This window comes from Anser anser (genome assembly GCF_964211835.1).
Source record: "Anser anser genome assembly, chromosome: 22".
Lineage (NCBI taxonomy): Eukaryota > Metazoa > Chordata > Aves > Anseriformes > Anatidae > Anser > Anser anser.
In genome coordinates, this window is record NC_139743.1 from 6,060,714 (window position 1) to 6,074,620 (window position 13,907).

The window sequence follows — 13,907 nt, forward strand, 5'->3', positions numbered from 1 at the left end:
CAAGGAAATGTAAAACATCCTAACTGTTTGTAAACTCAGCTTGTAGGGTTTGTATGGTGATGGCAGGCGTTCACGGACAAACAGACTCGGTAATACTAAGTATTTCCTACAAAACCAAGGGCCCTGGCAACTGCCCAGCCCCACGGTGCTCTCCAGCCCAGACCCGGCAGCCACCTGCGGATCCAGCAGGGGGTTAAGAAGCAGTTGTAAGCGTGCACAACCACTTCACCTGTATTAAGCGTATGGAAAATCGTGCTTGAAATCCATGCAATCCATACATAGGGGCCCCCTAAAAACATGCATAACCTCTGCGTCAATTGTGGAAGCCTAAGCGCACCTTCGGCTGAGTGTTTGCTTCTACCTGCCCTCGCTGGGCACTGTACCAGCCCTCTAAGATTTTCTTGGTTGCCATGTGCCCTGAATTTGGGATCCAATCCTGCCACTTCAGTGCTGTGCTGGTGTCAGGGAGGAGGGCCGAGCAGCACCGCCCGCCGCCCAGGACGGCATTTTGAACGCTCCCGCCTCCAAGACCGGGTCGTGAAGCACCGGGAGAGCTCAAACCCTCTGAAAACCACTCGGCCTTCAGCCTGCACGGCCGCCAGGGCCTCCAGGGCCGGGCTTTGGGAAAGGCGGCAGCACGGGTCTTTGTCCCGCTGCCGGGACCGGAGCCCCGGTAGGTGAGGGCCTCTCCCCTCACGTTACCGGTACAGCGCGTCCCCCCCTCTCCGGCCTGACACTTGGTATGTGCGGCGCCGCGTCCACCTGTGTAACCATGGCGACGGCGCGGCCCAACCCACTACGGCGGGGGGAGCCGGCGGGGGTGCCTGTTGTCGGGCGCGGGGCCGGTGCACCGAGGGGGCAGCCCGCAAGGCCTCGCCTCAGCCGGTGGCGGGGCCGCGGCCTGTTGTAGGCAAAGTTCTCACTCACCTCCGTGCTTTTCTTGGCTAAACGGTGGCTTTCGCCGTCACGGTGTCCTGTACGAATCCAGGGGTGCAAGGGACTTGTGAAAATGTAAACGCAGCCAGGTGAAATCATCTAATTCCGGACGTCTTGCTGGCTTTTCACCGCGTTCCTTGTCAGGCAAGCGCTCCCTCTGGCAGCCTGCCCGGTGAGGTGAGGAGAAAGGGGATAAATCAAATCGCTTTTACCTCTGTGAAGGTGACAAAGTTTCATTGCTTTGTCTTAGCTTTGTCTTCTTTTTCGTCAGCTGTTTTCTACATGGTTAGCTCTGTTACCAGTAATACGCCAGTTGAAGGCAAATTCGTTTACTAAAACATTCATTTGCAGTATAGGGACCTTGATATTGCTTGAAGGCAAATCTGTGTCACAGATGAGAGTAACAAATTAATTTAACCATAGAAAAAGAAATTCTGAGCTTCAGCCAGTGATACTACCCATGACACCACCTTTTAACAAATATAACGCTTATCACAGAGAAACAATCTCTGAGCTTATTGTCATGTTTTCCAAATACAGGGTCGGTGCATACCGTCAGTGGAAAGCACAGAATGAATTCTTCAGGTACGAAGTATATTTCAGTTTCTTCTCCAAGCACTTACGACATGAGTAAAAAACCTTTTCCTCAAAGAGTACTCACGCAACCACATTTTCATCCTGCACATTGGAAAAAGACCTCCGTGAGTGAAGGGGGCTTTGCCTCCGACTCCCAAGGGTCCGATTCCGAAAGCCTTGTTCAAGAGAGACAGTATCAGCTAGAACTCCAGCAGCGAATTCGTGAAAATGAAGAGCTGGTAGGACTGTATGCTGATGAGTTGGAGAGTGACAGCTTAGAAGAAGAAGATAGCTTGGAGGAGATGAGTTTAAGAGAACAAGGAGTTAAGTATGACACAAATCAATATACAAATGGAACACAAGAGAAAGAGAGTAATGGAAGGTAAGGCATGATCTTTTCATTGAAGAGTATAATAGTTCTAACACTCTACAGCCTTACATCCCTCAGAATATACATTACATCTTCAAGACCAACTTAGATTGCCAGAATGCTTTTATGAACACCTAAGGACTGAGTTACATGCGAAACTACTGTTTCATCTTGCTCACATTCATAATTATTATACCCATTTTTCCAGCCTAGCCTCACCTGTTTATCATGTTGGCTAAAACACCAGTGCAGGAGGTTAAGATGGGACAGAAAGATCACTCACGGACCCCCCCCATGTACTGGCTCTGGACACTACATACAGTTGCAAATGCTACATGCCTATTTATTTGCCTCTATAACAGACAGGAAAGAAGGCAGGATGTGGTAAACTGATTTGTGCAGCAGCTCTGAGATTGTGGACAAGAGGATTTTTGTAGCTGGGATCAGGGAGACACCGAGGACAAGCATTGACCCTTTTCATTCCTTGCAAAAAGACATGTGCTGAGCAAACTAGGCCACTGCCTGTAAGGAAACCTACAGGCAAAAACTGATGGGTTGAAAAAACACAGTTTTGTCCTTAAAACTGCATAAATCTAAAATAAAAAATAAGCAGAGGTTACCATCATCTTTAAACATTCTTTAGAAGGCATTAACTTGGCACATAAATAAAATTTAATTTGCTGTCATACGCATAAAAGGTTTAACACTGTATAAATTGGGAATAATTCTCAAATTTAAAGGGATTAAATTAAACCTGAAGTAATAATAATGTGCAGTTTCAATTTAATTGTCTACTTAAAATAAAATGGCAAACAAATGAAGGCTAAATGATTAATAGCATGCTTTTATTCACCTCCTCAACAGGCAAAATGGCCAGTTATTGAACATTTTATTGTGAGTGCAAATGATGTTAATTGTACTAGAAACATGCTCTAATTTTTAGTAATTTTTTTGACTGAATACTATGCTGAATGCGAGGCTCTTCATTAAATGGAAATTTGATTTTATTTTGTTTGAACTTAGCCTAGTAAGTACTCAAACACAGTCCATTAACCGGAGCAAATATCACAGCATATGCATATGAAACCCCCTCTCTACATCCATTACTAACCTCGGAATTTGAAGAGGAAACGCTGCATCTGTTGTCTGCGCACAACACTTTTGTTGATGAGTACAGAGTCCATCTAACCTTTATATCAAGTTGGGGGGAGGAATAAAAGGTGCACTTTTTGTCTGCAGATGATTAGAGATGAAGGAGCTCTTCACACTCATTTTGTTCCCTCGCGGTGACCTGGCCTGCATAATACAATTGAGCTGCTGTGCACTTATTTCAGCACAATAGAACTCTCTAGCATTATACTCTGTTATTTGAATCATTACAATTATATCACATATTTCTGTACTCATTTCAAAATATGGTCACCTATTTCTGTTTACCTGCGGTGTATGACGACTACGAATAATAATGTTTTCACGGGTGTAAATCATCTAATCTCTGGTATACAAGGTACCATGGCACCGATGCTGAACTGAAATGAAAAGCATTGCGAGAGAAACAGACTATTTTATGACTTAGGAGCTGCTTGAAATACAGGCATATACTTAACCAGTTTAGAAAGGATGAATAAATGATTTATGGCAACGTTTATATAATTAACTATGCCACAGTTTAGAGAAATACAGCAAGATCAGTACATTTCTTTTGATTGGGGCTGAGGGGTCAGCTGTTTTCGGTACCTGTAAACGTCCCTTTGAAAGGCTCGTTCTTTACCAGTGTCCAAGAAACCGGGGCTATACTGCAGGTCCAGTTAAGAAAAAACAGTGTTAAAAGCTTTCTTCCACACTCCTTATTCCTGCCACTGCCCACCCATCTCCTGGGAGCCAATTTGTGTGTATTTGGCTCAGGCAGTTGGTTTTCCTCCTGTTGGATCAGAATATAAATTGTAAACAGAATCAATTGTGTCATTTTTAAGGCAGACCGTCATTGTTTGCATTGTGACAAATACAGTTCAGAGCAACTGTTTGGACACTGGTTTAAAAAAAAAAAAAAAAGAAGAAGAAGAATGCCAAGCCCACAAACCTTTCTGAATTATGTTTTTGTACTAGTCAACTCAGTTACTTCCTGTTTTTTTAATGAGAAGTGACTTTAAATCTTTCATATATAGTTTTTATTGAAACATCAAGTATCATGATGGAGTGAGAGAGAATAAAAAGACAGAGCTGTAGGCTGTTCTTGCTTAGACAGTCAGATAGTTCAATTGAGATTTGAGAGCAGCATCTTACAGGTATATCACTCTTATTTTGCACAACATTTTTACTGGGTTTTGTAGGTTACATCATTATAATGGAAACAATAGAAGCAGTAACATACAGATAAAAGATTTCATCTTTCAATTGGTGCTACGTGTACTTATAAGTATTCCACAGTATTCCTCTGTGATCTGAACATTAGGCCAATTTATCATTCACTGGTGATGAAAATTAAAAATGGAAAGGAGGTCCTGCCTAAATTTTCTACTCAAAACATGTTTGATAAAAGTGTTCTGCTCCGGATCCAACAAATGGTCATACTGTATGCACTGAACTATTTCAATTGACCACGTTTGCAGAACTTTTATAGGCTCAAATTGTACACTGAAAAATGTAGGAGATACACAGTTTATACATAAATAATTCTATGTTTCTTTTTTTAAATAGGGAGCAGCAGTCTGTAGACAAATATTTCAGCCTCAGGTACAATCCTAACTGGAAGAACACCAAACAGGTAGCAGAATTTCCTGAGACAGAAAAGCCACATCACGTTGCTGGAGGAGGCAGTGTGGACTTCTCACAGGATTCATTTTACCTCCATTCCAGTGGCTCCCCAGAAGAAAAGAATCAACTGGAGGCAAAGTTGCAGGATTCGTTCTCTGAGTTTGGTACAGAATTACTGAGCTTTCATGAACCAGATGCCTTCATCAGCAGTGAGCCTTTTAGGTTACATACCAGAGGGAAGGAATCTGCAGATGGCTGTTATTTCAAGCATAGTCCCAGTGCACACAGCAGTGCTTTTTCTCTTCAGATTCAAGAAAATCAACCCCAAAGAGCAAAAAAAGACTTCGTGGAGAAAAATAAACGGACTTTGGGATTACGTACAGACAAGAAAAATTCATATCTTCAGTTGCACAGCAAAAAGCAAGGAGAAGTTGTTCAAGAGCAGGTAGGTGACCGACAAGTTTTCTAGTTGGTATAGACTGAGGACTGAATAAACTGGGGCCTAATGTTAAAATAGAACAGCTGCATGATATTACAGGTTTGTGTGGGACCATCATGCAACTGATAACGTAAGATTTCTGATGGGAATCTGGTTCACCTGTTTGTGCTCCGTATTATAATCACAATTATATATGTAACTGCAGTAGGAAACCTTGATGTTTGGCTTAAAAAGTTACATCAGCGTTTTTCCACCCACGCTAATCCTAACAAAATGGTGTATGCAAAGTTACATTTGAGTTTGAGAAAACGTCCTGTGGTCACACTGCTTTCAAGGGCCAAGCTCAACGCTGACCTTTAGGGTCACACATCTGGGAGTATCCGGGGAAGATGTGTTAAGTTTGGGTGGTCAGCCAGCCCTTTCCCCCTGCTTGCTTTCGCAGCCAGACCAAACCTTGTATTTGAACGCCGTCAGCAAATGCTGGGAATGTGCAGTACGGGGGTTTGAAGTGTCTGGCCTAATGACTGGCTGTGAAATGTCAGACAACCTGTATGAAGGACTAAGTGGAAATGTAATGACAGTTCCTAATGAACCACTGTACTAGAGTTTGTTGCTTTTCCTTGCTGCACATTATGCATAGCGGCGAGGTGGATGTCACAGAACCGCTCCACGAGTTATAACACAGATAATTCTTACCTTGCAAAACTACAGAGACTTTCTGTTTCGAGTGCCACATTTTCCAAGGCTAATGAACAGTTGACACAACACTAGAGGGCATCTGCTGACTACATTACAATGAGTGCAGTGGTGGGCAAGCTCTTTTCTATCAGAGCTATTAAAAGCACTTGTTTTTTTCGGTTATAATTTAGTTGATGGTAAAAATAATTAGTGTAGATGGCTACTAATTAAAGCTGTGTGGATATGATTATGTTCACTCTTTGAGAATTCTCAAAGTGTTTCATATTTAAGTATCGGAGCCAGGGATTGGGAATTCATTGTGTAGACTGAAAGATATTTGAAAGATTATTGAAAGATATGTTAAAGAAAAACAAACAACAACAATAAAAAAACACTGTTAAAATCAGGACTATGTTCTAAGATTACCTTGCTGAGGCAGCCTGGGGGATAGCAGAGCTGTACCATAGCAGGAGCCAGGCAGCACGTGTGCAGAAAGGTGTGGTTCTTTCCTCAACAAGTTGATGAAGCAGCAGCAGCACCATTTTCGGTCAGCTAGCTCTGGACTTGCCAGGAATAGACGTCGGAAGAATTCCTTACCTCTCTTGGTCTTAATGAAGACATCCGTTCCTCCATCTTGTTGACCAAAGCTGACCCGTGAGGCGCAATCTTCCAACAACGTGTAAGAGAACCCACCGTCAGCTTCACAGAGGCCAAGCATTTGAACGTGCTCTAGGACTGAGAGTTAAACAAACTTCCTGCATCCCTAAAACTGTCTGCTGCTGTTACCCCCAGGCACATCAAAGAATTCTTCCCATGGCTATACCCAAGTCTTCCTAAAATTCATTACTATGTTGTCCCCTGTTGAAAAGCTCTTTCAGAATGTCATTCCTCTAATGATTAGAAACCCAGCTCCCAGTCTAGATTCATTCACTTCTGGTTTGCTCTTCTATCGACATTGTCTCATGGCTTAAAATGTTTTTTCCCCTCTGGAAGTTTTTTCCTACTTTGCAAGGTATTTCCAGCCTGTATCTTGCTAGGCTTAACAAGCCCCACTCCTGCAGCCATTAGGCTTTAGCTGCACTTTCTATCCACCTGCCTGTTTTAGGGAACTTCCATTTTTTGTTGAGTACGGGTGATAAAAGAAACCCAGCACTGCCTGCGAAGCACCTTGAACAGCATCAGGACTTCTCTGTCTTCTGCATAAGGAGGGCTGAGAAGGGAAACCTGGAGAGAGATGAGGAAAAATACAATCTATGCTGCGGGTGTGAATTAAGAGGGAGTTTTATAAAGGGTAACATCACTCATACCTACTTTACAGCGGCAACACCACTAGGTTATTCTCCATTTCACTTGGAGTGGAGAAGTGAGGTCCAAAGCCTTAGGATCTGACAGGTGGTTTCACAGGCTAGAAGACAAACTGCTGAGGGTCTCACAGTGCTCCAGTGAAACACAGGGGTCCATCAGGGCTTCAGGGCAGGAAGCCCATTAAAAAAATCCAAAAAAAAGTCTTCAGAGAACAAAATCCAAACATCTTGAGACTCAAGATGCTCAATTCAACAGTCGAGTCTTCTCACTTAGGCCAGTTACCTCGTGTGAAAAACTATCGAAAGTGCAAAAACAGCAAGTATGCAGGGATGCAAACAAGCCACACGTATTCTTCTGCAGCAATGAAACACATTCTGAATACTGTTTTTTTCCTAAACTGGATTATTAGGAGCTTTGCAGGATGTTAAAGCTGTTTTTATCAATACAGTCACTGTTAGGTGTCAGGTACTGTCATAATGAAGCGGTTGTGGACACTGAAATAAGTGCGTTGCACACAAGTTTATTCAACTGACACAATATTAGGTAAAATATTTGCAGCCTCGTCCTTGAAAGATTTACAGATGTTACCTCTGTGCATACATACAGCAGCCTGCATGTACCAAAACATACCATAAATGCGTGTCGATCTGTATATTTACTAATTTATATAGCATTTTATAAAGCATCAACTTCTTGGCAGTGTTGCCTGATTCTTTAAGAACCCGATGATGAGTTTCTTTGAGGGAGAGAGAGAGAAAGAGAGAGAAGTAGCAGCCAAATCTAGCTCAGCTGTACTCAATATGAGTTGCTTTCCTACCTACAAGCCCCTTACTTCAAAGCAAGGAACATAATGTACAATTTTTTAATGGCTCTAGACCAAGGCACTCAGACTCTCTGTGCACTGCGCCTTACCTCAGTGTAAACACCTAATCAAGATTGCCTGCGCTTCAACAATAGCAGCCAAATGCAATTCGAGAACCACAAGCCTTTGAAGTCCTCACTGCAAAGGCCGGTTTTCTAGTCTGGGATAATGACATGCCATGATTGCTGTCTTTGTTGTATCTTTTCAGTAGAGAAGCAATTATGGGCCTCAATTTAACAGAATAGGCATTACACAGCTTATGATGCTCAAAATGCAATTTCATTTGATCATTTTCTCAATTTGATTGGTATTAATAGAATAGTTCACAAAAAATGCTGGCAGAGGTTGTGTCCTGTTCCTCTTTCAAAGAGATAATGTAGAAGTATGCTTTACCTGCCCAGTAAACTATCAGTGCAGTGAGTCAGTTGGTTCCACCAAAAACATCTTCCTGACTGCAGAGCTACATCTATCCACACCAAGAAGTCTACGAGGTAACTTTCGGTCTGTTACCTTTTCTAGCGACAGCTATAGAATCTGCATGGTTGTTTGGGGCAGTGAGGTCACCTGAAAACTCAGCAAGGGACCCTAGCTACCTTTTTCTAGTTCTCCCAATCTCCTACACCCCAAAATGTGGGTCTCGGCTCCCCAAAAGGATTTTAATACTTCCTCCATGCTGATTTCACCATGATGATTTTCCATTAGTACTACTGACCTTAGTCACAAATACCTCATCACTGCAACTTCTGCTTTAGCCAGCATCACTCTGCAGCCACTCCTACTACAGGTGAGCCCCTACAACTACAAAAGTTATCTCTTTATTGTGGGACTGCACACTTCACTGAGATCACACCTCCTAGCGAACACCACAGGATAATTTCAGACAGCACAAGTATAAATAAAAAGTAAGAAAGCATTCTGTTTTGTGAAACTTTACAGATTGAAAAAAAAGTTTGATGCCTTCAATAAAATTTTTCATTATTACCATATCTACACAGGTATCTCTTGGCTTTGAAATCTGCAGAGCCAGCAGCCACCCTTGAGCAATTGCTCAAATCTAATTTCCAGACATCACACTACTATGGCTGTGACCACACGAAGATGTTGTTCTTGTTTGTGGGCTCGCTGTTTTGCAAAAGCAGTTTGATAGCGTTGCCCTTTTGGCTGTTTTTTGTTTCTGTAGCTGCTCCTTGTACTTTCCTACCAACATTGCTGTGTTTTGCCATCTTCTTCCACGTGACCGTGTTGTTCGAGACCTTGCTGTGGTGTGTTTATCCATCAGTATCTTGGTGCACTGGCTGATTGCCTGGACAATGACGACTGTCTAGCTGATCTTTTACTAGGTACATTCACTGACTTTCATATAAATTGAGGAGCCCAGGCATTTGAAAGTTACAAGTAGATTTCTGTGCCGCATACTTCCTGCAATTTTCTTTTCCTCTCTTCTCCTTAAAAGTGGAAGGAATACTCCGTGCTACCACACTGCTATTGTTGTGGGTTTTTTTTCCTTCCTTTTCATTTGTTCTTTTAGCCATTCATTTTCTTGCCATCTATTATATAATGCCTAAGTTGACCATTTTAGCTTTACTGGGAGTCAAATTATTTCTCATCCTTTCCCAGGACTTTTAAATCCTTTTATATGGCTGGGCTATCTTTATGTGTGGCCATAAACATTCTGTTTTTTTAGGTTGCAGATGCTAAAACTGTTGATGAAGAGCCACATCAGAGTGTCCTACCATTCCAGAATGTGAAAATGGACCCTGAAGACAAGTGGTACCTGAAGTCACAGCAGCTCAAGGTTCCTTTTCAATAGAACACAATAATTGAATTATATAAGTAAAAGCGTGCAAGTTTGAATATTTCAAGCTGATTATTTCTAGAGTGCCAATTACTGTCAATAAATCCTTAGGTATAAAACTGCAGAGAACCACAACAAATTTAAGGCCTATGCTGGTTTATATACTGAATGATTTTAAATCAAAATAGATCTCCAAATCCCAAGAAATTATGGGCTTAAAGAGTCACATCTGTTTAGGACATTATTTGTTTGATAACATAAAAGAGCAAATTAGTACAGTGTCATGTTTCCTCATTCATGAGGATTCTGAGATAGAATTTAACAGCCGTTGCATTACTTGTCCCCAAAAATCCCAGTGAACATCAAGGGGCTGCCATAAAACAGAAAATGTTACAAGTAGAAAAAGTAGCAGTGACCTCCTCTTGCACAAAAGATTTGTTTTATGCTGGCCTTTCAAACCAATATAATGGGGTACTCTTTGGAACAATAAAAGAGACCTGTTTGTCATCACTGGTGAAAAAAAAAACAAGATCAGAATGAGAACTTCGAGCTAACTGGAATTATTACTAGCAAACCTAGTCACTGACTTTGTATTGAATGTATTTGAAGTAATTCAAGCAGATGGTTTAAATTCATTTAAGAGTGGAAGCTGCACTTTTACAAACAAGATGTTATGCTGCTGTTCCTTTTAAGAGATGTGCTCGAAATATGGAATTTCAGAGCGAGAGAGGTATTTCACTGAGCTGCTCGTTCCATTTAAATGGGAAAACATTGGCCTAGAGTCAGTTTGGCAGCAGTTGATGCTTTCCACCGCTGGCACGGTATGCCAGAACACTAATCGCTACAGCAGAGGTCGAGCTAACAAATCATCATCTTGGCACCAGGAGTCAGGATTCCCCAGTGCTAAAGCTTTCGCCAAAACATGCTGCTCTATATGTGGATTTAATACCTACCATTAAGTAGTTATTCTGAGTGCATATGCTATGTAGTGGTTGCAAGTGTTGCTAACAAAAGAACCCTAGAGAGACAGGAGGATGAAATGGAGGATTTTAGCGCTGACAAAGATTAAATGGACTGAGAATGGATTTGTATATTACCTAGAAGGAAAGCCGTGCCTTTCCTCAAAACGGGCAATGCCTGATGCTGTAATGGGAAAGCAGTGAATAAACTCCAGATTTGGAGTATGTCTGTTTAGCTGAACACAGTAGTCCTGGTGTGCTTAAATTTTTAAATTGTTTCTTTACCATTTGGATAATGTTTTTTCAGGACACAGGACAGGGAGGAGTGCTTGGTTTAGAAGTGAAATCATTTAAATCATTGACATACATTTTTTTCTGCTGTGGACCAGTCTAATAAAGTGTACATAGCTTCATGAAATTTAGTACAATTTACTATACCTAGGTCTCTTTAAGGGCCCTTCCATCAGAGCATGTTTTGTTAATTCAAAAACCCCACGTCCCAAATCCAGAAACAAATGCCACAAAATAAGACTGTTGTCCGTACCATACTAGACTTCAGGAAACAGATGTTTTTCCTTTAATATGTCATTCTGTGAAGAGCTCACTTTTAAAATTAATTTCCATCCCAGTACTCATTCAGACACATAAAACATTGCTGTAACCCCTTTCAGGTTGGGATTGTGGGCGTATGCAAACTTACCAATATGCTCGCATATTGTTGATCTTAATGAACATACAAAATAGCAACAACTGAAATTCACCCCCCTTTTGATAACCTGTTTTAGGATCACCAAAACAAGTGGTCCCAGAGAAATAAAATAAAATCCAACCAGAGTCTCAAAGGGGGAGCTTTCTCACGGAGTGATAACCAACAGCCACCAGGAAGACTCGCAGAACCAAAGCCTCGTCATCATCAAACGTCAGAATTTCGGACAGCTCCCACACAGGCAGCGGAGCAAGACAACAGCAGCGCACCGCAGAAATGGCTGTACCCAAGTCTTTCTGTTGGACCTGACACTAACACAGCAGCAAATTCCAAAAATTGCTTAATAAATTTCCCAAATCCGAGACATTCTGTTAATCGGGATTTTACCACATCTACCTATCCTATTCACCCAACACTACGTAAATTTAACCCAGCAGAGGTTATGTCACCAGCATATACCAGCAAAGAGACCAAGAAACACCAGCATCAACTTCCAAATGGACTTCCACATGACCAGCAACATTTATACAAGCATGATACTACACAGTTTTTTCCAAGAGATGACAGTACCAGTGGTCGAGTATGTCCAAATCGGAGGAATATTTCATCTACTTTTAATGCTAATTTTCAAGAACTGGTAAAGGATCATGTATCACTTCAGGATTGCAAGAGGCACGATTATGCACAAAAAAGCTGTCACAACTATGCTGTCAGTAGTTTAAGGTAAGGATATATGTTGAAACAATATTATGGTAATACTATGATACCCAGATAAATTAGAAATGAACAAGAAAATGATTTTTTTTAGTCTAAACGATAAAATTCTTCTGCTACAAGCCTACCACTATAGATTACTACTAACTTAAGATTCATTCCAACTATTGATTTTTTTTCATATATCATTGGAAAAGGACCATTCTATACTCTGTTCTCTCTTGCACAAAGAATTTTCTATGACTGAACGTTTCCCTTAAAGACTAGAAGGTGAAGTTTAACAAAAAAAACAGATAGCAAAGAGCACTGTGCCTAAACTATACTGTATAGAGTTATATCAAAATTTGCCTTAAAGGGTAAACATCCAGAGTTATTCTAGTGCCAATTCTGGCTTACCACAAGGGTTTTAAAAGTTGTCCACATTTACCATCATGGATAGCCGCATGCACAATCAGTAAGATTCAATCGTTATTCTAGGTGTCCCATGTTAGTGTAGGAGCTAAAAGTCTTTGTGCGCATGTGCTGGGAATAAAGGCTGGACACTCTTGGCATGTTGAGCATGAAAATCTAGTATCAGCTCTGTAGAATTTCACCTGCCTTGATAAAAATGAAGGTTTTATTTCAAATAGACAAAGAATTAATTATTTCAATACTTAGCAGGCCTGATCCAAAGCCCTTTAAAGGCAGTTTTCATTGATGTAAGCTAGCTTTGCATCAGGCCGAAAATATCCCCATCTATATTTTTTCCGCTCATATTAAACAGTTTCTGTTCACTTGGGTGCAAGCAAAGTCAGTCCCTGTGAAATTCCCATGTGTCCACCTTTGTGCTCCCATTATATTCCGTGAGCAGTGATTCTTTGTACAGACTACTAGTAGAGCTATTTGCTGTATGCAAATAAATATATATCTTCTTCCTCTCTTTCTTTTTTGAGGCCTTCCCGGTCACCAGCAGCCCCTTGTACAGCCTCCCAGCTTACGCAAACCACGGAGCAACATCACCAAGAAATGTCTCATCTGAAAGAAGCTCGCTCAGCTGATGACAGGCACTTGTTCAGCCCGCTTCCACCTATAATTCTACAGGCCGAAAGTGATTCAGAGGTGGATCCAAAGAGAGGTGAAGGAAATCAAGCAAAAATAAACCGAAGCAACTCTGAAGGTTATCTCATGCAAATGGAAAAGCAAAAACAGCCTAAAGTCTACAAGAAGGTAATCAAGTAGACATAGATCGGGCGATTTTACCTTTTTACTTCCTCCTCTGATTTTTTTTCTTGATAACCAAAGATCTTCACTCAAAAAAAAAAAAAGGGAAGGAACAGGGACTGAGAACTATTTTGTTATTACAGAGAGCACACACTGATGCACAACGACTTGCCCAGAGCATTAAATATCACAAATGTGGAAACAGACACTGAAAATGAAGACATTTACTGGTAGTTTTGTTTGACCAACTTATTTTAATCTAGAGAGCGAGGCAGTTCACTGCCACCTCTACGTCATTTCCATTCTTGATTAGCTTTAAGAACACACAGAGCAGTTTTTGTCCTTTAAGGTATCCAGTGATAAAAAGATTTGGAATAAAGCTGTTTGTATAAAACAGCAGGTAGCCAGGCTTCAGATCTGAGCAAACCATTATCGTGGGTCATGCTCATTTGCTATCCAACTCAAATCTCTTGGTTTCCAAGGGAATCAAACTGAACAAGACCAAACTTAGAGGATTTGTAAAGCTAACGGCATAAACATTATTACAGGTCTGCTGACAATCCCATTGTGGTCCTTGTTAAAACTTGGCTCTTTTTGTTTCTGATGTGTATCC

At 41.3% G+C, this 13,907-nt stretch overlaps 1 protein-coding gene across 3 annotated transcripts in view; it reads left to right on the forward strand.

The window, feature by feature from the left end:
* JHY (junctional cadherin complex regulator) overlaps positions 1-13,907 on the forward strand; it is a 21,423-nt gene continuing 7,516 nt past the window's right edge. For 2 of the 3 annotated variants that reach the window (XR_014574756.1, XM_083808685.1), the window contains exons 1-6: positions 799-1,113; positions 1,477-1,894; positions 4,580-5,081; positions 9,605-9,715; positions 11,460-12,103; positions 13,027-13,300. Coding sequence is in view for 2 of the 3 variants with exons in the window: in XM_083808685.1 (XP_083664811.1) it covers positions 1,509-1,894; positions 4,580-5,081; positions 9,605-9,715; positions 11,460-12,103; positions 13,027-13,300 (1,917 nt within the window). In the remaining variant the exon portion in view is untranslated. Of the gene's footprint in view, positions 741-798; positions 1,114-1,476; positions 1,895-4,579; positions 5,082-9,604; positions 9,716-11,459; positions 12,104-13,026; positions 13,301-13,907 lie in introns of those variants that run through there. The other variant, XM_083808686.1, reaches the window with a different exon arrangement.